We start from the raw sequence: 23,424 nt of genomic DNA on the forward strand, positions 1-23,424 counted from the left end.
TTGAGTGATTTGTAATAAAGACACAGACGATGTAGTGTCAGACTCAATTTTATGAATTAAGTTAATTCTCAAAATGTACTAATACAAAAAAAACAACAAAATAAAGTCAGACATTTAAACATGTAACAAATATAAAGCACAGTCTTCCCAGTATGTATATGACAAGCTAGACACAGACATATCTTTAAAACACTGACGGCACACACTACCTGCTTGTGTGTGTGTGTATGCCTGCTTTCTTATAGCCATGCACAACACTCTCAAAAGTAGAGACGGAGGAGAAGTGATGAAGTCCAGCAAATTCTCTCTCTCTCTCTCTCTCACACACACACACGCACACACACAGTACTAGTGAGTCAGGCTGTGGTAGGACAAGGCCTCTGTCTCTCTCTCCTCTCTCTCTCTCTCATCCTCAGTGGTCCTGCTGGGGTTCTGGATCTGTAGAGCCACTTTTAAGCCCTGTCAGAAAGGACTCTCCATGCTGCGCTACAAGGTGCTGCGCTGATTCTGTCCTTGGAAAGTTAGGGTGCTGGTTCCGGAGTTAAAACCATTATTTGCAGATCCAAAGCCCACAATCACGTCTTCACCCAAGGGCTCTGGAACCTCCCACACAGATCAGATCTCTGCAAAGAGGACAAAAAAAAAAAAAGTTTGAAAAAAGTTTGATTGTAAACAACTTCGGAACACTTATTTAACGTGTGGCTGATTATATATATATATATATATATATATATATATATATATATATATATATATATATATATATATATATATATATATAGCGTTACGATCAAACCACGGACACTGTTCAAATGGTTTCTACACAAACATCTCTTTTCTAAAACTGTGCCATATGATGCATTATAAAGATGTATACTGTAGAAGGCTGTATACAAAATGGATGGATGGATCCTGATTAACAGCTATGTGCTAATTAACCAAGTCTTTAATCGGTATGTTTTTTGGCTGTTTCCTTGCAACAGTGTTCCCCGGTGTTTAGCTACAGTGAAAACATCTATACTTCCCTGTTGCCTAGCAACAATGTTCTCATGACAGCTCTGGCGGCTCTCTATAAACGTAGTGCTAGTTCTTGGAAGGTTGTATTTGAACTTTATTCAGCTGCTACAACCTGAATTTTACTGGAAATATGTAAGGAATAAAACACTTGAGCTGTGCTGTTATAGGAAAATAATCATCTCAGCATGTCCTGAAGTGTGTTCAAGCGTTAATGCCAATGCAACTTCCCGATAATTACAAGTATGATGTAATAAAGATTTTTGGCATGTTAGCATGTTTGCAGTGCTCCGGCAGAGAGACGCTTTTAGACACAGGAGGTGCTCACCACAGGCCTTTCCCTGCTGCGGTCCTCCTCTGCTGTGACAGACTGTAGATCTCCTGCAGCTGCTTCTTCTGTTCGTCACTCAGAGACTGCGTAAGCATCTGATACCAGCCTGCGTCGGTGCTCTGCACACCTGCAACGCCACACAGTCGCAAGGAATGAAGGCAAAATAAATGAATAACTAAATAACCCTAGTATTATTAAAAACCGACTGGCTTTATGTGATTATAACTGGAGTCTCTCTGAGATTGTTGACTGAATCGGTCATGTTCAGAAAGCGAGGAGTCCTAAATGAAATGCCTATAAATAATTACTGGGCAATGATGGCGCAATAGTTAAGGCTCTGGGTTACTGATCAGAAGGTCAAGCTGGGCGGGTCTTGTCAATATGGGCAGAGATAGTGTTCGACAATAGCAGAAAGAGGTTTTATCATTGACATGGAGGATAAAAACAAAGAAAGAAAGCGAAGAAAGGCTTACGATAAGAAAAGAATAGGACCCGTGTTAATATACGATCAGCTTTCCAGCGCTGTAAAGAACTGAAGGAGCGGGAAAGCCTGTGATGGGACGCTGAGGTTGCTTTTTTCCTTCTCGATAGGTGAGTAACGTTGGTTTTGCTTTGTTACACAGAACTAATATATGCCTTTGTCCTTTACATGATTATGCTTGTGTGTCATTTTTGCTTGTTTTTTTACCTGCAATCGTATTGTTCTTCCCTTCAGCTATGATAAAGACACATTTCTTTCCATTAGTTGCCTGGGTTACATATGTATGTGTGGGCGAGCTATCAATACAGGGGTGGGACCCATTTGGGTTAGGGGCGTGTTTGTTTTGGTGATTTCAAATGTCAACATTGGCTTTCAAATGATGGAGACCCCACTTTCTAACAAGCCGGGTTCTGATGTGCATGTGACAAATCACTTATTATTCGGAGCGTTTAGCGTGACGATGGTTGCTAGGTTCTGGTTGCCACGTAGGTCCAGATAATACACATGAATTTGGTAGAAAATGAAAAAAATGACTTACGGAGAAGAGCGGCAGAAAAGAACTGATACTCGTCTTCTCCGTTGTCATAATCCAGTGGCGTGCTGTACTCCTCTAACGCTGTGCCCTCCAGACCATCCTCATCCCAGTAATCTTCATCGTCGTCATCGTCGTCGTCGTCTTCGTCGCCACCGGGAGCGTTGGACGGCTGCATGCTGGAGCTCTTCTCTCCTGCTTCGTCTTCATCGCTGGGAATCTCCTCTGGAAAAAAAAAACAAAAAAAAAAAAAAACCAAAACATAAATAACATCTTGGCTAAAGTCTTAAACATGGAAAAGTTTTTGGTTTCACAAAATGTAAAAGTCCTGAAGGTTGTAATGTGATTGACTCGCTGCCCTTACATCAGTTTTCAGTCGGAAATCTCGGGCACGGGGATGGATCTAAACCTTCAGGGACTATTTTCATCACCGTCGTTCATTTAGACAAGAAAGACGTAAGTGCTTATTAAACTGAATCATGCCAGACGTCTTACTGGGTTATTTTTGCTGTCCTCTTTATTACCTAAAACCAGCTTGAACTGGATCTTAGTCACAGTTTCTTCTCATTTGCACCCAGAAACATACATCTTGTTCTTTTCTTTCTAACGCTCCTGATTCTTCCGATTGGACCACCAAGCGTACCCCTTCTGGGCCCTTGAGCAAGGCCCTTAACCCTCAATAGCTCAGCTGTATAGATGGAATAAATGTTAGTGGGTGTGGATAAGATCCTCGGCCACATGCCGTAAACGTAAAAAGTTCATGCTGAGCGTTTGATTAGAGAGAAATAACTTCCACATGCTGGAGCTACTAGACGACGACCACCACTTACGTGCCAGGTTGTGTGTGTATGCTCAGAATTCTGAATATTAGAGATTATTATTCACACACGTACCAGACCTTCGCTGTGATGTCCATCACCATAACTAAAGCTAAAGAGCAGACTTTATAGAACCCTTTAATGTGGCACACTTACCGTTCTCGTCCTCCTCTGTGCCCTGTGTTCTGGAGAACTGCTCAGGTTTGTTGAGCACTCGTGAGGAATAGATGTGCTTGAGGCCCAGGAACAGGAGCAGGATCGACGGTATGATCTGACTGGCCACGCCTTCTAAAACCGCCGGACGGCTGGACAGGTCCATCAGCAGGCTCAGGCCGATGATGCACATTTTGCGGTCGTGTATCCTGCACAGCATGACATCGATATATATACAAACAGTAAAATGACCTGTAAATGTGTAGGAACCTAACTAGAAAAAGCCATCTCACAAACACACCTCAGACCATCTCACACACACACGTAATGGCTAAGAAGCTTTAGAGTGTTGTACAGACAGTGCGCATACCCCAGGAAGAACTCGGTGTCGTTCATCCACTGGTTGATGAACTGGGCGGTGATCGGCTCGGCGCTGTGTGCGAAGCGCATGTTCTCCAGAGTGTGCATCAGCAGTGAGGGGCTGTAGTACAGAGCAGCGATGGCCACCTGTAGGCACATGGTGCGCAGCTCTGTGGACTTCACACCACGTGTCAGCCGCTCCAACACCGCTTCCACGAACAGCGGGATACACTGAGAAGTGAGAAGAAAAGGGAATTTACAGTATAAATCACTTCCTCAAGTGTCACCCAGATGAGGATGAGGTTCCCATTTGTGTCTGGTTCCTCTCAAGGTTTCTTCCTCTTCCATCAAGGTTTTTCCTCAACACAATCACCTCAGGCTTCTTCATTAGGGATAAATACAAACACATTTAAATATAAGTCTAATATTAATCTAGAACTTCGTCCGTTGTTAAAAGAGCTATACAAATACAATTGAATTGAAATTGCTTAAAGTGGATGAAGAAGAATTCTTACAGTGGGATTCGTTTCCATCGGAAAGCCACGTTTCCAGCAGAGAGAAATTAGTAGTATTATTAGTAGTAGTGCTGACCTGATCGATGCCCCGACCTCGGCACTGTAAGATGATGACCTCCAGCAGCTTCGCAGCGTGGCACTCTGCATCCTCCCCTGCATCACTCGTTAACACCTGAGCAAAAACCCATTCAAGCCAACACACTGAAAGAAACTTTACAGTTTAAAGGAGCAGTATGTCATTTTTAAAGTCCTCGACTGTCGTGAAGTGAACTGCGTTCAAAGTAAAAACATCACCGCTTTTATAATAGCAAATAAAATCCCTTCCTTTTTAAGCCTCGGGAAATAAAAAAAACAAAAACAAAGTAGAGCCATGTTCCGTCCAGGGGGCGGAGCTTATTTCAAATCAGAGTCTGTTTTTCTAAAGAAACGAATGAAATTTTTGCCCTGAAAAATAATATTTCTTTGTATTTTTTTTCTATTTCCCTACTATTAATGCCACTTACCCTTTCACATAGAAAATGACATATAATCTAAATAAAAATCATTTATATTTGTTACCACAGACACCCGGCTCACCTTTTTACACATGGTATAAATGACCTCCATGTGTTTGGGATTGGAGAGAAGTGTGTCTGTATCCACTGTTATATAATTGTGTAGGAGAGGCATCATGTCTGGAACACAAGAAATTCATCCCATCATCATCATCATCATCATCATCATCACCACCACCACCATCACGGTCATTGTCTCTGGCAACTAGTTATCATCATTAAGCTCATATACAGATTTAAAGTGCCATGAAGGAAGTATTTAACTGGGACGGACCTGTGAAGTAGTCGAAGCAGTCGTGCTGGAAGACGTCGTACAGGACGCCCAGCAGCTGCCACATCTGAGGGGAGATGGTCTGGCAGGTGAGACCAAACGCCAACGACAGAATCTCCTCATAGAACTCTGTAAGACATGCACACACACACACACACACACACGCAAGCACACACACACACTGCATTAATATATATGATTATGTTTTGTTTTGTACTGTATATATTTCTGTGCTTATTTTAACTTCTGTTACTTTTTTGATTACTTGTTGAATCCATAATATCTGCCTACAAAAAAAAAGCATGTGCAAGAGCACCATCATCTGGCCAAAAATATTACAGCATTATGTTAGAGCTCACAACATAAGCAACTCCACACACACACCTGCCATACCTATGATGGGCTTCTGAAGCACAAGACCGATGACCTGCAGGCAGATCCCCTCCAGCTGCTGAGTGATCTATTAAAACAGTAAGAATCATGGAGGTCATGCTGAGATTTCCCAGATGTTGGTAATAATGTGAATTGTGATTGGACATGTGTGTGGCTCCTAACCTCCTTGTGGTCCTCCATGACAGTGAGGATGGTATCTATGGTGCTGAGGATGCCCAGGGCCATCACAGTCTTATCTTCACTCTCCTCATACTCCTCGCTCTGTAGAACCTTACTGAAGATCTCCGCCTACTCAGAGCAGACAGAACCTGTGCTTGTTCTATTCATCTACAGATCTACGGCTTACACAGATGGCCGCCCGTGTTAATAAACAGCAAGGAGGTAAAGAACGGCAGCAAAGCAAAACCTTTGTATATTATCAAATCCCACTTATTTTAAAATAATAATAATAATAATAATAAAAAGGAACTAAAAATCTCTTAAGTGAGTCACATGAATATTATATATATTTTTTATATAATTAATATATATATATATATATATATATATATATATATATATATATATATATATATATATATATATATATATAAAGAGAGAGAGAGAGAGAGAGAGAGAGAGAGAGAGAGAGAGAGAATAAAGAGAAACTATACCAGGTTCTGGGTCATATCCACAGCGATCACTGCTACTTCTTGATTGTATTCGCAGATCATCTTCTGAATGACGCTTGTGAGATCGTCGTTCTCTGTTTCTTTGATTATGTGCAGAAGCTCCTGCATAACAGGTCTGATGAAGGGCCTGATGTAGATCTTAGCTACACACACACACACACACACACACACACACACACACACACACACACACACACACCACTTTTTAGCTTGTTATTTCAACAAATTAGTTCCTGTCATCAGCTCCACAAATTAGTCCCAGTCCCACTTGATCTGTCCTGGAGACGCTTCTGTCTGCACCATATCAATAATTACATGGTTTCCTTCGGTAAATAAAAGAAGTTTATTATTAGCCTTAGATTATGTGGAGTGTCTGCCATCTAAGTGCATGTAAATGAGTTGGTACTATAGCAATTATAGTATTAGAACAAGTGCTTTAACTCGTACGTCATTACACCCTTATTGATTTCTTACACAAAATCATTAAACACATGCTCTCTCTCTCTCTCTCTATACATACATATTATATATATATATATGTGTATGTGTGTGTGTGTGTGTGTGTGTAAGTGCGAGCGAGACAGAGACTGACCTTGCTCCTGGTTGCTGACCAGCGTCTGCAGAGCGATGGCTGCCTCCACTTTCACAGGCATCTCCTGATCATTGATGAGATCCTGCTTGATGAGTTCCACGGCGTTCCTCAGGACCAGCTCGTTGTGGAACTTCAGTGGACTGAAGCAGTGCAGAACCCAGCAGGACTACAGCCCGGGGACAGCAGAAAGAACACACGTTAACACATGCAGTGTACTGGTTTATCCATAATCATCTATTTATCATAATCCATATCTGTATCCATACAGCCTTCCAATTATCCATCCACCCATCCCTTTAATCTGATTATCCCTCCATCCGTCCAATAATCCACTCCCAATCAATCCAGTCCTAATTTTACTCTAATTATCCATTCATCCATCAAATGACCCACTCACATCTACATTAATTCCTTTAATCCTACAATCTGTCCATCCACTCGTCTATTTAATTATCCAGCTACCTATCCACTCATAGTTTTAATCCATTTAGTCGCTCACTCGTCCATCCAAATATTCATCAATCCATCTAATAAATCCATCCGTCCAATTTTAAAAATGATTCGTTTAATTATTCACTCATCCTCCTACCTATGAAATGATCCATTCATCCGAGTATTCATCCATTCAAATTATGCATCCATCTATACCTCTGATTTTCTATGCTTCCAGTTATCCATCCGTCACCCATGTATACGTCCGTCCATCTAGCCATGCATCCACCTATCTACTAAATTCTTCATCCCTCTATTTATTCCTTCAATTATCTATCCACCTATCCATCCATCTATCCATCTATCCATCCATCCCAGAGATGCTGCCCCTCACCCTGGCACGCAGGTAGCCGAGGTTAGAGTTGAGTAAAGGAAACACGTAGTTCTGTAACACGAGCTCCATCTGATCTCTGTACATTTGTTTCTAAAAAGAGAGAGAGGAAAAAAAAAAACAGCTGTCACACCGTTATGGAAGCTAATATGATTCATCAGTCTTTAAACTGTACAAACCTTCAAGAGCGGATCAGCTAAAGCGCCGATGACGTGCAGCGCCCCGTCTGACCTGCGGGGGTCAGCACTGGGGTTCATCAAAATCTGATGGCAGAAATCCATCATCTTTGGAAGAACCTGATCCAGCATTGAGACACAGATATGATTCACATAAACAATTCTGGCGTACAACTTAAACTAACATTAACAAATCTCAACATATGAAGGAATCTAAAACCGAGAGCCACCTCCTTCCTCTTTCTGGAGGCTTTGCACAGCAGAGCCTGAGCTGCAGTGGCGGGAAACACGTGGTCATCGTACATATCTACGGCGGCAACGGAACAGCGGGTCAGCAACACGACAGGCTGTTCAAAGAAATTCTACAACACTTAAAAAACATAATGACTTGAAAACACAGCTAGTGGTCACTAGGGATGTTGGAAGGAAAGCAAAGACAGACAGATGGTGGGAGACAGAAATAAGACAGTGACAGATGGACAGAGATGGCAGAAGAAGAAGAAGGATTAAAAAAAACCTCAAGAAATCCAAATTACTAACTGAATTTCATGCGGATGTACTCGTACGGATCTTCCTGCCACAGCTTTTCATCTTCATCCTTATAACACATCAGAGGAAACACCACCTCCTGAGTTATGGTCTGCAGAAAAGAACAACGAAGGCTTTAGGTCTCGTTCGGCCGATCTCAAAGCTACGTGAAGAATTCGAGATTAGACGTGTAGAATATGATCTAAAACATCATCAGCTTCTCTCCAACAATCATAAAAGTAAATAAAGAGAAAGACCATTAACCGAATAAGACGACTATTATACTTGGTGGTTTATTTATTGAGGAACATGATCCAATGTTATTTATCTGTGAGTGGCAAAAGAATGTTTTTTTTTTTTAATTACTGAGCGAATGTTAGTAAAAGTGTATCGTTGCATGAACAAAGCAGATGGAACTCAAACAAATTGTTAATAAACTCGGAACTCCAAACTCACGACCCAGAATTCGGGAAATCCAAACTTGGAACACAGAATTAAGAACTCGTAAAATACCGAAGTCGGAATTTACACATCGGATTCGGGATTTAAAACTCAAAACACCGAAATTGGAATTTCCGGACTCGAAACTGGGTATATAGAACTCAAAAAAATAGACTCTGAAACTCGGAATTCCGAACTCAAGTCTGTAGAAAATAGCACTCGGAATTCAGAATTCCAAACTCAGAACTCGGAACTCAGACTCTAGAACCCGGTACTTTATAAATGTTATGAAAAACACAGCAAGCCAAAAGACTATTTAAAAAAAAGTTTTGTTGATGGATGAATCCCAAAGAAACATGGTGGTGGTAGTATTACAGCGTGGCATCACTGATGGAATTCTAAAAGATGAATCTCAAGTCAAGTCAAAGTCCTGACCTCGATCCAGTAAACCAGGTAATCGATTTGTGTAAAGATCTGATGATGTTTTCAGTCGTATTTATGCAGAAACCTAAAGCGTTCCTCTTACAATTCCATCTGGATCGAATATTTAACATGAATTTACATGTGAATTCTTTCTCTGTACTGATTCAAGAGGAGTTCCACATGAGATCTGTTACCGAGGTCACTAGATAAGCTCCACGGTGTGATCTGGAACGTCTAACCAAGGAATCTATAACAGCTTTCTCACTTCGGTATCATTACCGTGCAAGAAATTTAGGGTTGTTATGGTTCTTTCCACCGAAATGCAAACTAGATTTAAATCTGCATGACAAATGTAGCAGAATTACTGTTCCCACCTTTCGGTGTGAGCTAACATCACATCCTGGAGCGTTTTATTCCTCTTATGTAAGATTATACAGCAGGTTTCTATTGCATGTATTAAAGAATGGCCCGTTGTTCATTCTGAACTCGTCCCTGAGTCTGACCTGTATGTGGGGCTTCAACTGTTTCCACGTGATGGAGTGTGAGACGCCTCGTGTCAGATAGTTCAGTGCTTGTTGTAACACACGTGGACTCACAAACTGCTTCTGCCTGTGCTGATCAATCACCTTTAACAAAACCTGGAACACACACAACACGCACACACGCGCGCACACACACACACACACACGAACCATGATTCCAGTATAAGTAGTTTAAGTGTGCTGCATGAATATCCGTATTAGTGTAGAGTTTGATTAAATTCTTATTGTTTTTAAAAATATTCTAGAATATTTCATTAGAATATTATTGAAATAAAAAGAATAGAAAAAAGCAAAGCAAAGATACCCACGATATCTAACAGAAATCTAATTAATCACGATTTCACTTTTATATCATTATATGTTCCGGCCCTATTTCGTATACTCACATCCGCATTGATTCTAATGTTAATTAACAGTTCGTTTTAAGTGAATTAATCCCAGTTATTTTTGAGTTTCCATATTCTAAGTCCTAAATGACATACAGTGCACTACACACTTACACTACGCACTACACACTCTAGCGTTTTGTGTATGAAATTTAGAGGGGTCGTATTGTGTCAGATGGAACGCTGATGTTTTGTAATAGGAAGCGTGAGATGTTTCTTAGTCGATGGCGAATGGCGTCGAACACTCTGTGCTGAAAACAAAGCTGAAAACAGATCAGACGATGTGAGCTAAAGTGAGCCAAATGATTTTTAATGTATATGGGGACTCGTCTACATTCTTGAAATTTTTTTCCTCATCCAGCGTCAGTACCTGATAGCCCCGCCCCTCTTCCACTATGTAAGCGGATAAGCCCGCCCCTTCAATTGTGCAAGGGGTAGCCCCGCCCCATCCACTGTGTATGGAGGTAGCCCCGCCCACTATGGAAAGATATAGCCCCGCCCCTATTTCGCTATGTAATGACATAGCCCCGCCCTTTTCCGCTATGTAAGGAGATTGTCCCGCCCCGATTATGCTATCTAATGAGATAACCCCGCCCCTCTTCCACTATGTAAGGAGATAGCATTTTGGGATGCACCTGATTTGTAAGACCAAAGCCACGCCCAGTCTGCCCCCTATTGGCCATAGATAAATGAAAGTTAATGTAATGGCGTGTTACGGCATCACGTGTTATGACCGTTGCAGGACTGTTGCCCATTCCGAGTGGGTTTAACCAGGTTTGCATGGTCAGAGTGTGTTTTAAAAGAAATGACAGATAAAATATTTACCTGTTGAATCCCAGCTGAATATGTCTTTATAAAAAAATCTGCAAACTCGTCGTATTCCTTCGTCACGTTGCCCGGACTCCCGTACCTATGAACGGCACAAAAAGAAAATCAAAATCAAAACAAAACTGCAGACAGGATCTGGGACGTTATGGATGACAATATGGTGCGTTTAGGTTGTGAGGTCACCTCTCAAACAGCCTGGTGATAATATGCAGAGCCCATTTCTTACACTTCCACCACACTAACTCGGGCCGGTCGTCCTCGTCCACCTCCAGAGTCTCCTACGTATCAGAGGCAGAACTGCAGTGAGGCTCTTCAGAGGCTCTTTACCTCACTATCCAATGAAAAAGCTCCTTTTAGCATGCAATCTACACAGAACTTACAGGAGGGACGTCCCGGTCCACAACCGCTCTCAGGATCTCCATCCACTGGGTCATGACTGTGTTACTGAGCAGCTGGAGAGGCAAGGAATACTACACACACACACACACACACACACACACACACACACACACACACACACACACACACACACCACATAATCAGCTATGTATGCCTATTATATCACAGCGTTTTGCCACAGTCACATTAAATTTGTTAAAGAAATTCACGTTGTACTTTTTTTATCCATATAGAGTGAATCTGTGAAACAAATTAGCTCCTATATCACTTACATCATAACCCTAGCCTCTCTTTTGCTCTCTGCTGAAGTTGCCCATCCCAAAAAATCTGCTCGTCAGGTTACAGAGAAAACACAAAGCTACATACAAAATGAAATTAGCTGACACTGGAGAATTCCCCAGCTCTGTGGCATGGAGTAAAGGTTAAATTGCTCATGCTAACCTGCACGAGTGCATGGAATATCTTGAGGATCTGCTTCTGGATGAGGACGGAGAACACGGTGGCGTCAGGCAGCAGCTGAGCGATGAGCTGCTGGATCCGGGGCAGGAAGAGCTGCATAGCAGCCAGCAGGGGCACCCTCTCCTCCGCCTTCCTAAACCTGTGAACAGCAAATACGTCACACTACTACAACCACAGCACTCTGATACTGTGATCTACCCACACAGAGCTGCTCTTATTACATCTGAATTAATTAGATCCTGTAGTTCACCAAGCTTGGCTGGTTCGACAGAACATTCGACTCGGTGTAAAGGGAAAATAAACGACGTGATCACTCACTCGTAGCTTTTGACGAGTTGATAGAGTGCGAGCAGACTTCCGTACCAGCTCCCGCTGTTCTGAGACTGCAGGTACAAGTTGATTTTATCGACTATGCCAGTCCAGCGGCCGGGAAAATCGTGCTTTATAATGGTACGCAGGCAGACTGTGAGCTGAGCTCTGTCCATCAAAACACACAAAAAATGTAATCAAAGCCATTTCACCAGTGTAAAAGCACAAGAACACACCTGAAATCAAAGGTCTAAAAGCTTGAATTAGTGAGTAACGGACCGGATGGACTCCGGACACCGGATGATGGACTCCACCATGTTCTCTCGAATCTGCCCGCGATCATTCTCATGGATATTGAAGGGGAACACGACCTCGCCCAGAGACGGCTCACGGTCCTGCCAATACTGACTCACCATGTTCTTCAGGTAGATGGCAGCTGTGACGCACAAAAAGGTCAGCTTGTATGCTTCAACTATTAACAATCATCATAACTGATTATTATTGCTTCTCTATTATGTCCTTTCTTACTATTAATAATACCAATAATTAAACATATTGCATGTTAGTATAACATAGAAAATATAATAATAATAATAATAATAATAATAATAAGAAGAAGAAGAAGAAGAAGTAATAATAATGTACAATTAGTTATAAGGTTTTGATTTTTAGCATGAATTTCGTTACAAAATCATTTGCTCCATCGCACTGAAACGAGCCAAAAGTCCCACTACAGCTGTGATCTGTGTTTGTGTCCTCACCTGCCTGCCGGACAGGAAACTCCACCTGCTCAGACACAATGATCTGCAGCAGAGTCGGTGCAAAGTTGATGATCTTGTAGGACTGAGAAAAGAAAAAAAAAAATACAGCACAGACATGAGATCAGCTGTCTGAAAAGAACTCTCCTACATCATTCCAATGCCATCATTTTCTCTTTAACCAGTAGGACAGATCTAAACAGACTGTAATCTCTTAGAATCTATAACATAATAATTTAAGGGATGGAGGTGGAATGACACTATTGTTTCTAACATCACTTCATTCTGCTCTCTGTAAAGGGCTATATTTTACTTTTCCCATAGAAAGACTAGATTCATGTATCAACAGCATTCAAGTCATCAGGTAATTTCAAATTAATCTCAGATCACTTTAAACCAACACAAGACAGGAGATGTCCTGAAGAAAAGCGCTCAGAAATCAGAGACATCACAACTGCACTGAGACATCGATTGGTCGAAGAGTCCTATTTATACGTCATCTATATTTTCTTATATATCATTGTATACTTGGGATATGCCTTATTATGTTATGATGAATGATTGGTGGTGGCCAAAGTGGTTAAGGCTCTGAAATTTTAATCGGAAGGTCAGGGTTTATTCCTCAGCACTGCCAAGCTGTTCCTGCTGGGCCCTTGAGCAAGGCCCTTAACCCTCCCTGCTCCAGGGGCTCTGTATCACAGCTCACCCTGCACACTGACCCCAACCTCCTCAGCTGCAATATGTAAAGAAAAGAATTCCATTGTGCTGAAATGCAAATGTGATGCTAATAAAGGCAAGAAAAAGAGCAACATCTCTTTCCTTTCCTCACAGGATATTACTTCAGACAGGATCTCTATTACACAGGGTTACTCTTCTGTTATAGTGATTACATTACTCCACCATCACATATTAAAGAACAGGGCTTAAAGATACAGCTACTGAACATCACACTTAAACCTGCTCATCTATACTCTTCTAAACAAAAGTACTGTAAAGGTTTCATGTTTATAACGTCACCCTCTGGTGTCAATCAGAAGACTTCCTTTGGACTGTGTCTCCTCTCATTGAGTTCTTCCTCACTGCTGCTCCACATCCGGGTTTTCTGTAAAGCCGCTTCATAACAATACAACTATTGTTTAAACTGTTTACTGTGCAGATTTAATTCAACTGGACCCAAGGCCTTCAGCCAAACCTCCTGGCTTTCTAACACACAAGGTAAGACGAGGTGTCACAGCGTTTTCTAGTCTAAATCGTCTCGTATTAGACAAAAGATGTAACAGGGAATTTGTATTTATTCTGTTTATTTCTCGCTTCTGTCACTTGACAGAGAAATAATGCTAATGCTAGCGCGCTAACTGGTAAAAGTCTGATTAAACAGGGTTTAGATACAGTGACTAACAACACAAACATGAAGCACTGATGCACAAAATACAAGCTGAAACTTTTCTCCTCACTCCTTCGTCCCCCAGACCTCCGGATACGTGTTAGTTTAGTCATCAGAATGAACAGGATTCTTTGTTTACATCAGTTAGTACACAAAAACATGCTACTCGTCAAAACTGACCCGAATAAAAAGTTATTTATAAATCACACACACCTGGTTGAGCTCATTTTCAGCCGCTATTCTAAGGTTAGGGTCTATAGTTCCCTTTAATGCCTGTATAATCCGATTGGGATCCATCGAGACCAAAACTGCACAATAACCGCAACTTTTTTCTTAGCTAGCTAATTTAACTAGCCGAACACATACGCTGTAATATTAGTAATTCAATATCACTATAATTAGACTTTAAAGTGCACTACATATAGTGTAAAAGACATTATTTAATACGCCATGTAGTACACAGATAAAGGGAACAATACTACGTTTGGCAGCCAGTCCCTCTTTTACCGGTAAGCTTTGAGCCGTTGTCGCAAAACAACATGAATGCGGAACGATTTACGGCAGCCAATTAGCGCCATGGAAACATGGAGGCAAGCGTGTTTATATATACGTGTATGTGTGCGTGAATATTCATTTCAATAATATTCAGTTTAATCGTAAAAATGATGGTTGGTGGAAGCGTTTTCGCCCTGGCTGTGTTGGAGAACGATGCTGCATGTAGAAAAGTAGTGATTGGGATTTTACACTTTAATTCAAACTAAGCAAACATGTATTGTTTCTTTGCACGAAAACGTTTTTTTATATTAGAATACATTGTTTGTTCATGCTGAATGACTGGTAACGCAAAGGTGAGGCGAAGTGACAGGTGTTTTTATGCTTTCTGTCCCTCCAGGCTTGCCGTAGTGTTGTGACTGAAACCTGTCATGGCGGTGTTCTAGCGGTTGTAGTATTGTTGTTGTTATTATTATTATTACTATTTATTATTATTTCCTGTCTCCAAGTTTCTGTGTCATATTGAAATGATTGCTTTAAGCTTACACGTCTTGACACGTTTATGTTATAAACGTGTGTTTCACGTGACGTGTAGTGTAGGTTAAAGTAGCTAAACCTGTTAGCTTAAGCAGCTAATCTAGAAGGATTTCTATGCAGTTCGATCCTGAATCTTCAGCCATGATGGAGGACGAGTTGCGGCCGGTTCCCAGAGAGAGAGCCGTGCTGGAGAGCTTCTTCACACAGCTCGGGATGTTCTGGTTTGATCGAGCTAAAGACTACGTGGAAAAAGAGAGAGAGCAGATCAGCAGGAGCGGCGCCGTCATCTGGAGCTCTCTGCTCGCTGCTCTGGGGCACCTGGCGGCCGCAGAGAAAGTCTACCACAACATGACCTTCCTCGGGCAAAAGCTAGGTAACAACCTGGGACGTGTTTAAAGAGCTTTCACACGTACAGACACGTGATTTCTGCAACACTCTGTACTGTAAAGTCCATAGTAGGAGTTCAAATCAAATCAAAATGTATTTGATTTGTCACATACACATACATACAGAGCACGACATGCAGTGAAATGCTTTTTACATCTGTTCGGTATTTAAACATAAAAGGAAAAAGGAATGCAATTAGGAATAGAAAATAAAACCAAAAGGAGGTATATAAATAAAGTATAAACTATATAAAATATGTGAAAAATAATGTATATACATAAGTGCGTATGGTTTTAACGATTGTCCTTAAAGTGTCCATGTGCAGTATGGTGTGTTAGTGACACTGTGCTGTGCAAGTCGAGAGTTAAACAGGGCAGTCGAGAGTTAAACAGGGCAGTCGAGAGTTAAACAGGGCAGTCGAGAGTTAAACAGGGCAGTCGAGAGATAAACAGGGCAGTCCAGAGTTAAACAGGGCAGTCCAGAGTTATAGTGACATTCCAAAAAGTGTCATAGTGCAAAAAGAAGGTTGTCCTGAACTAGATCCTGGGTGTTTCCTGGTTTAAACTCTGAATGGCCTTTGGGAAGAAGCTTCTCCTCATTCTCTCTGTGTTTGCTTTCAAGGAGCGGAAGCGTTTCCCTGAATGCAACAAAGAAGTGAGTCCATTATTGGGATGGTTGCTAAATATGCAATATAAAACTTGCTATATGCAGTTTTCTTGCCCCTGAAACAAAACCTTCAGGAGAGAAATGGGTTGTTTATGTATAAAATCCGACGAATACACAAATAAGGGGTTCATTCTACATAAGTATACATTCAAATGTCCATATCTGAATTTTCAGCATTATCAGAGGAACTGGTTATTACAAAACTTTTTAGTTTTTAATAAACATACATGACAAATCAACACTCAGTGCCTTTAACATTCGAGATACACTTTTTAACAGCAAAGTGCAAAAGTGGCGAAAATAATCATTTGTTAGCATTTTTTTCTAAACGCAACACAAGATGCAGGTTAAAAGTAACTCAACACTCTGTAACTATCTCTGCATCACAGAATGGCTGCTTGTTTTTTTGCCTAGTACACAGACCACTCAGAAAGAGGCTTGTATAGCTCACTCTTGCTGTGACTTTAGCTGTCATTTTGCCATTCAAAATGTCTGGGTTTTGTTCCATGGTGGCGTGTGACATTTCCACTCTTCACAACTCCAACTGTCTTGTTACAAATCAAACAGAACAGCTTTGTGCTGGATTTATCAAAGTAGGAAATCCACAATCACGTTATAGATGTGTTGAAAGAGGACATGAAGTTAATCGGTGTGAGAGAAGAGGATGCTGAGGATAGAGTTAGGTGGAAACCTGTGGTGACTTAGGACTTAACAGCAGTTCTCCAGGTTCTGTTTTAGGAATGTTTATGTTTTGTTCATGTGGCTGATGCTTATATCCATAACATGTTACAGTTGCTATAGGTTGCGCTCATCTTAACTGCAATGCTATTGTAGAAAACCCGTCTCTGATCAGTAGCCCACAGCCTTAACTTCATCAGGCTTCATAGTACTCAACATTCTCACTGTTTTGTACAGCAGATGGTGCCAGAGAGCCATCGAGCAAATCCGGTCTCTTAGCCAGTAAATTCCTCGTGCAGATTTAACCAGGCTGGTGATGGTTAGTCACATTACAACATGGAGTATGCTCTTGTGTTCGTGTTTCTCAGGTGGTCAGTCGTTCTTCAGCAGGAAGGATTCCATCAGGACCATTTACACATCCCTGCAGAACGAGCTGAAGAAGGTGGTCTCCATGGGCCGCCCCGCTCTTAGCGGCTCCACACCGTACCTGGAGGAGCTGCTGTCACATTTATCTGAGCAGCTGTGCCACTTCACGCAGGCTCGGATGGAGCTCGCAGACCTCTACGAGAAGATGCACTGCCTCGGGAGCCAGAAAACGGTCAACTCAGAGGAGCTGGTGAGCACGCTGGAGAGCATCCTGCACAAATACAGCTCCAGGTGAGTGTAAAGGTGCAGACACCTGACGAAGAATGGCACAGTGTCTGTGGGAACTCGCATGCTCTTTTCTGATTGTCACACACACACACACACACACACACACACACACACACACACACACACACACACACACACACGTATCCACAAAGAACTGCTTCTTATTCAATACTCATTGGTTTCTAACAATAAATAAAATGTAACACAAATCAAAACCGCTGAAAAACTTTACACCCAGACAGGACCACATGAAACTTTAATTAATAGGTACATAATGAAGAGTGGAATCAAATCAAATGATTGATTGATAATTAAACTTCACCTCCTATTTATAGAACTGAAAATCTCAGTATTATCTTGGAATCATTGAATTAAAATTGATTTTAATATTTGACTCTGTGCCAATCCACTACCCCGATCTCAGCCGAACCGTTTCTAATTCAATTATTCAATCATCTCAAGGGTGATAGTAAGAGAATCTTTTGCTTGCTGAATGATTGTTTTACTCGTTTACAGCTTTTTTCAGCTCACAAACTTGACCTCTTTTGATTGTATGATTTCATTAGATAGCCGCTTCAAATAAAACGCACGCTTAAACATTAGTTTTTTTAAGTGAATCTAAAAATGAAGATGCTTTTAGCTGCAAATCTAAAGACCTGTTTCTCTCGCTCTCTCTGTCTCTCTGTCTCTCTCTCTGTCTCTCTGTCTGTCTTTCTCTGTCTCTCTCTCTCAGTCTTTCTCTCTGTCTCACACTCTTTCGCTCTCTCTGCCTGTCTCTCCTGATAGTTTTGTGCGATGGCAGATTGTTCAAAATGGATTCAGTAGCATAAGTGGCTTTTTGTTGTTGTTGTTGTCCTTTTTTTCTTCTCGTGAACATTCTACAATGTTAAAAATCATTATAAAGGGATTCAAAAGTAAATTATTTTTGGTAATAAATGAACTTAGTGGTTAAATCAAATGACTATAGTATAAAACAAATCAAATCCCAAATCCCCTTTATTGTAGAGTAACATCCCTTCACATCAGGCTGCATCACACCACCACGTTACTGCATCACCAATGCTTTATTCCTCACAGAATATTCTGTAAACCTATAGTTATAGAACTTAATTATCTGAGGCTTTATGTACTGCGTGTGTGTGTGCGTGTGTGTGTGCGTGTGTGTGTGTGCGTGTGTGTGTGTGCGTGTGTGTGTGCGTGTGTGTGTGCGTGTGTGCGTGCGCGTGCGCGCGCGTGCGTGCGTGCGTGCGTGTGGGTCAGATGACAAGATCTCTGCTCAAGGTGAAGTCTGCCCTCTGTTCAACAAGGGGGGAGGGGGGGATAAAGGGAGAGATGGATGAGTGGTAGAGAGCTGGAGAGGAACACTTCCAGGTTGAGAGGCACAGACAGAGTGAGAGATTGAAACAGTTAAATAGTATCTGCTTGTGAATAATCATGAGTGACGGTGAGAGACAGTGAGACGGTGAGAGAGACAGTGAGACGGTGAGAGAGACAGTGAGACGGTGAGAGAGACAGTGAGACGGTGAGAGAGACAGTGAGACGGTGAGAGAGACAGTGAGAGTGTGATGAGTGAGAGACAGTGAGAGTGTGATGAGAGTGAGAGACAGTGAGAGTGTGATGAGAGTGAGAGACAGTGAGAGTGTGATGAGAGTGAGAGACAGTGAGAGTGTGATGAGAGTGAGAGACAGTGAGAGTGTGATGAGAGTGAGAGACAGTGAGAGTGTGATGAGAGTGAGAGACAGTGAGAGTGTGATGAGAGTGAGAGACAGTGAGAGTGTGATGAGTGAGAGACAGTGAGAGTGTGATGAGTGAGAGACAGTGAGAGTGTGATGAGTGAGAGACAGTGAGAGTGTGATGAGTGAGAGACAGTGAGAGTGTGATGAGAGTGAGAGACAGTGAGAGTGTGATGAGAGTGTGATGAGAGTGAGAGACAGTGAGAGTGTGATGAGAGTGAGAGACAGTGAGAGTGTGATGAGAGTGTGATGAGAGTGAGAGACAGTGAGAGTGTGATGAGAGTGAGAGACAGTGAGAGTGTGATGAGAGTGAGAGACAGTGAGAGACAGTGAGAGACAGTGAGAGACAGTGAGAGACAGTGAGAGTGTGATGAGAGAGAGAGACAGTGAGAGACAGTGAGAGACAGTGAGAGACAGTGAGAGTGTGATGAGAGAGAGATATGGATAACAACAATGAGAGTGTGATGAGAGAGAGATATGGATAACAACAATGAGAGTGTGATGAGAGAGAGATATGGATAACAACAATGAGAGTGTGATGAGAGAGAGATATGGATAACAACAATGAGAGTGTGATGAGAGAGAGATATGGATAACAACAATGAGAGTGTGATGAGAGAGAGATATGGATAACAACAATGAGAGTGTGATGAGAGAGAGATATGGATAACAACAATGAGAGTGAGGGAAACATACAAAAGAAAGGGAGAAGATGAGAGCGATGGACTGGAACAGTTCCAGTATATGTGTGTGTGTGTGTGTGTGTGTGTGTGTGTGTGTGTGTGTGTGTGTGTGTGTGTGTGTGTGTGTGTGTGTGTGTGTGTGTGTGTGTGTGTGTGTGAGAGGGGGAGAGAGAAGAGAGAGAGAGAGAAGAGAGAGCGACAGACATTATCTGATGGTATCAGTTAATCAGACAGCGAGTGCTCTCGGACAGGCTCCACGCTCTCAGGCAACTGCTTTAGATGAGCATGACCTTGAAGGATGGAGCGAGCGGATCATCTTACTGACCTGCACATGTTCTGTATACAACTAAAATCTAATCTATATCTGTTCTCCTCTTCCAATTTATTCACCACAAATGCCTTCATACACACACACACACACACACACACACACACACACACACACACACAAATATATATATATATGTTTCATTTCATCAAAAATGATTGAGCAACAGTTTAGATTTAATTTTTTTGTTCATTTGTATTTGCTCCTACAATATTATTTCCCTAAAACTTTTATAATATTATAATAATTTTTAACTTTTATAATATTATAATAAACTTTTATAATATTATAATAAACTGATGTGATTTGTGTACTCGTGATTGTCTCATTTTCAGTTGCATAGAGCCGAGAGACTAAAGATCATAACTAGGACCAAACCCAAAGAAAACGCTCCCTCAACTTGGGATTTTGAAAGTGGAAAATCATTTACATGGAAATGGGGTCCTCGGTGTCTCAGCATGTCTGATACGAGGGAACTGATTGAGACGCAGCTTATATTTTAAACCTCTTACTCCTTTTTTTTAAATCTTTGTAGAGTCAGAGAGCAGTGAGTAAGAATGACTTCCTCTAACTTTGTGTTTTACAGTAAAGCAGATCTGCTGTTCTGCCAGTCAGTCACTGGGGTGCCGCTCGCTATTGTCCGTGATCTTAATCATTTTTAATTGTGCGCTTTCTTAATTCTGGCTGATTCTGTTACCGAAACCCTTCTCTTCTTTCTGTTCCTGGTTTATTTTAGTTTTTCTCACTCTCCTCTTCACTCCGTCTCTCTGTTTCGCTGCCTGCTAAGTCGTGTAATTAATGTTCAGTCGGGGGTGAAGAATTCGCATGCTGGCTCTGAATACAGAGGTGATGTAATGAGCTAAAAGCAGCCGTGCCATATTCATGACTCCGGTCTCCAGCACTAATGAGACTGGAGAAGCATACTGGCATAATGTCTTAAACACACATACACACACACACTCGCAGTGACACAGTGACATGGACACGTTGTTTCAGGGATCTCGGCTGGTGCCGTGTTGATTTTCACGGCGTTTGGCGTTTGGCGTTTGTTCATTAGACGCATTAACAAACAAGCAGCGGTTTCAATCTATCCATTTTGCGCAGCCTTTGTCAGCCATTTTGTTTCTCTCGTTGCAGATTCCACCATCCGATCCTGAGTCGTCTGGAGAGCGGTTTCCAGGTGGAGGTGGACGTTTTGGCGCAGCTGCTGCACTGCCAGGCTCAGATCTCAGAATGGCATTTCCTGCCTTCGCTGCTCAACCTGCACGGTGCTCATGCCAAACTGCAGACGTGGGCTCACGTGTTCGAGCGCCAGCGCGAGACCCGCAAGCACCTGTTCGGCGGCCAATCCCAGAAGGCAGTGCAGCCTCCGCACTTGTATTCCTGGTTGCAGCGCCTGCAGGCGGCACTTTTGGCCAAGTTCAGCTTTTATTTCCATGAAGCTCTGAGTCGTCAGGCCCCGCCCTCGGAGATGAAGGCGCTGACGGCTCGCACTTCGCCCGATTACTTCGGGAAGATCTCAGCCTTTGTGCGCAAGCATGACGCCACCAACGTTTCTTTGGTGTTTGACAACCGTGGCATGGACAGCTTCCAGGGTCACGGCTACCACCACCCACACTCGTACCGAGAGGCTCCCAAAGGTGTGGACCAGTTTCCTGCTGTGGTGTCCGTTCCGGGCGGTGAGCGGCCGTTACACCATTGGCCCAACGTCATCATGATCATGAGCGACCATGCCAATGAGCTTAACACACTCGACAAGGTTACGTACTTTTATGATGACAAAGTCCAGAGCACGTACTTCATGACCAGACCCGAACCTCACTTCACACTCGTGGTGATTTTCGATGGCAAGAAGGCGGAGAAGGACTCGCACATAGTGGGCTTTCTGCACGAGATTTCTGGCTCTCTGAGGAACTCTAAACCCTTCAGCACACTCAAGCCAGGCTCCAAAGGCTGAACCTAATCACGTGACCTGCTTCACTAGCGCTCACTCACGTTCCAGATATAAACCTTGGCTTTAAGTTCAGTTAGAACCTCAGTTTGAGTCGTCATGCTGCTGAAACTTTTAATATATAACCTTTTATTTAAATCTTGAGGAAACACCAGAGGTCCAGTAACCAGTTGTGACCAAACAGACCAGAAATGTTTTTTTAAACTTTTTTTTTTTTTTAGTAATTATTTCACTTTGCTGCTATGAAACCAGTTACATTTCTTCTTTTAATAACCAATGCATAACATTTTAACAGCTGATTGTTTGATTTTATAATTTCTTTTGTACTGTAATTATTTAGCAAAATAAAGTTTTGATCATTTAAACGGTTTGTAACATGGATGTAACTGAACAGATTTATAAAGGTAAAGTCACATCTTCACTGTTTGAACTGGAATGACACTGTGCGTGTGTTTAAAAAAAAATAAAATATTAGTTTGTCAGAATACTTTGGGACTTTTTGCGGGTGAAGTTCTCATCACATTCCTGTAGTTTCAGAATAAAAGATTCACTTTGAAGATAAACTCTAGTCTTTGGAGACTTGAGGTTGGAGAATTGGATTGGGTAGGGATTGGAGGGTTGGAGTGGGGTTGGAGGGTAGGGGTTGGGGTAGGAGGATTTTATTGGGGTTGAAGGGTAGGGGTAGGAGGATTGGATTGGGGTTGGGGGGTAGGAGGATTGGATTGGGGTTGGGGGGTAGGAGGATTGGATTGGGGTTGGGGGGTAGGAGGATTGGATTGGATATGGATAAGAGGGTAGGGGTTGGAGGGTTTCTATTGGGGTAAGAGGGTAGGGGTTGGAGGATTGGATGGGGTAAGGGGGTTGGAGGATTGAATTGGGGTAGGAGGGTAGGGGTTGGAGGATTGGATTGGGGTAAGAGGGTAGGGGTTGGAGGTGAATGATCCAGACAACCAACATCCAACCAATCAGCACAAAGAAGAGCTTCTAATTCCATTTGATTTCTTTTTTTTATACAAAACACAAAAACCTTCATTGGTTTCAAATTGGAGCTTCAAAATGTCCTGCTCATTTCTGCCAAACTACTGACTGCACCTTAATGTGAATTATTCAGTGTAATTCATTAATCAGCTGTTTATAAATATGTGTATACTGTAAAATGCTGCAGTTGCTTGTT

General features: G+C 42.0%; 2 protein-coding genes across 8 annotated transcripts; one reads left to right on the plus strand and one right to left on the minus strand.

Annotated features, from left to right (window-relative positions):
- Positions 1-32: 32 nt before the first annotated feature.
- ipo8 (importin 8) lies at positions 33-14,618 on the minus strand. 3 transcript variants are annotated; one of them, XM_027151423.2, is made up of 25 exons: positions 14,355-14,618; positions 12,761-12,842; positions 12,279-12,435; positions 12,009-12,167; positions 11,673-11,829; positions 11,213-11,302; positions 11,016-11,110; positions 10,830-10,914; positions 9,580-9,714; positions 8,225-8,324; positions 7,915-7,991; positions 7,688-7,804; positions 7,512-7,601; positions 6,686-6,851; positions 6,076-6,236; positions 5,585-5,710; positions 5,423-5,489; positions 5,033-5,158; positions 4,781-4,878; positions 4,281-4,376; positions 3,700-3,920; positions 3,333-3,538; positions 2,365-2,583; positions 1,343-1,472; positions 33-623 (listed from the first exon to the last, which is right to left on the minus strand). In XM_027151423.2, coding segments are annotated over exons 1-25 (3,045 nt in total). In that variant the 5' UTR covers positions 14,439-14,618; the 3' UTR covers positions 33-622. The 3 variants fall into 3 exon arrangements, with proteins under 3 accessions (XP_027007224.2, XP_027007223.2, XP_027007225.2); XM_027151422.2 differs by having other exon boundaries at positions 5,414-5,489; XM_027151424.2 differs by lacking the exon at positions 14,355-14,618 and adding an exon at positions 13,775-13,911 and having other exon boundaries at positions 5,414-5,489.
- On the plus strand, positions 13,833-22,737 carry kics2 (KICSTOR subunit 2). Of its 5 annotated transcripts, none has more exons than XM_027151431.2 (5): positions 13,837-13,972; positions 15,034-15,081; positions 15,291-15,543; positions 17,270-17,558; positions 21,437-22,737. In XM_027151431.2, exons 3-5 carry the CDS (start codon positions 15,312-15,314, stop codon positions 22,254-22,256), a joined length of 1,341 nt encoding a protein of 446 aa, XP_027007232.1. In that variant the 5' UTR covers positions 13,837-13,972; positions 15,034-15,081; positions 15,291-15,311; the 3' UTR covers positions 22,257-22,737. The 5 variants fall into 5 exon arrangements, with proteins under 5 accessions (XP_027007233.1, XP_027007232.1, XP_027007226.1 ...); XM_027151425.2 differs by lacking the exon at positions 13,837-13,972 and adding an exon at positions 14,703-14,753; XM_027151429.2 differs by lacking the exon at positions 13,837-13,972 and adding an exon at positions 14,711-14,731.
- The last annotated feature ends 687 nt before the right edge of the window (positions 22,738-23,424 follow it).

The sequence above is a fragment of the Tachysurus fulvidraco genome, chromosome 19 (assembly GCF_022655615.1).
Source record: "Tachysurus fulvidraco isolate hzauxx_2018 chromosome 19, HZAU_PFXX_2.0, whole genome shotgun sequence".
Lineage (NCBI taxonomy): Eukaryota > Metazoa > Chordata > Actinopteri > Siluriformes > Bagridae > Tachysurus > Tachysurus fulvidraco.

Excerpts from the sequence above, each read along its gene's own strand:
- ipo8 (XM_027151422.2), bottom strand. The coding sequence starts at position 14,438 with ATGGATCCCAATCGGATTATACAGGCATTAAAGGGAACTATAGACCCT. Across the intron at positions 7,805-7,914 it reads CCTCCAGAAAGAGGAAGGAG|GTTCTTCCAAAGATGATGGA; the intron begins GTGGCTCTCGGT and ends ATGCTGGATCAG. Across the intron at positions 3,921-4,280 it reads GAGGTCGGGGCATCGATCAG|TGTATCCCGCTGTTCGTGGA; the intron begins GTCAGCACTACT and ends CTCACTTCTCAG.
- kics2 (XM_027151426.2), top strand. The coding sequence starts at position 14,804 with ATGATGGTTGGTGGAAGCGTTTTCGCCCTGGCTGTGTTGGAGAACGAT. Across the intron at positions 14,867-15,033 it reads ACGATGCTGCATGTAGAAAA|GCTTGCCGTAGTGTTGTGAC; the intron begins GTAGTGATTGGG and ends CTGTCCCTCCAG. Across the intron at positions 15,544-17,269 it reads CTTCCTCGGGCAAAAGCTAG|GTGGTCAGTCGTTCTTCAGC; the intron begins GTAACAACCTGG and ends CGTGTTTCTCAG.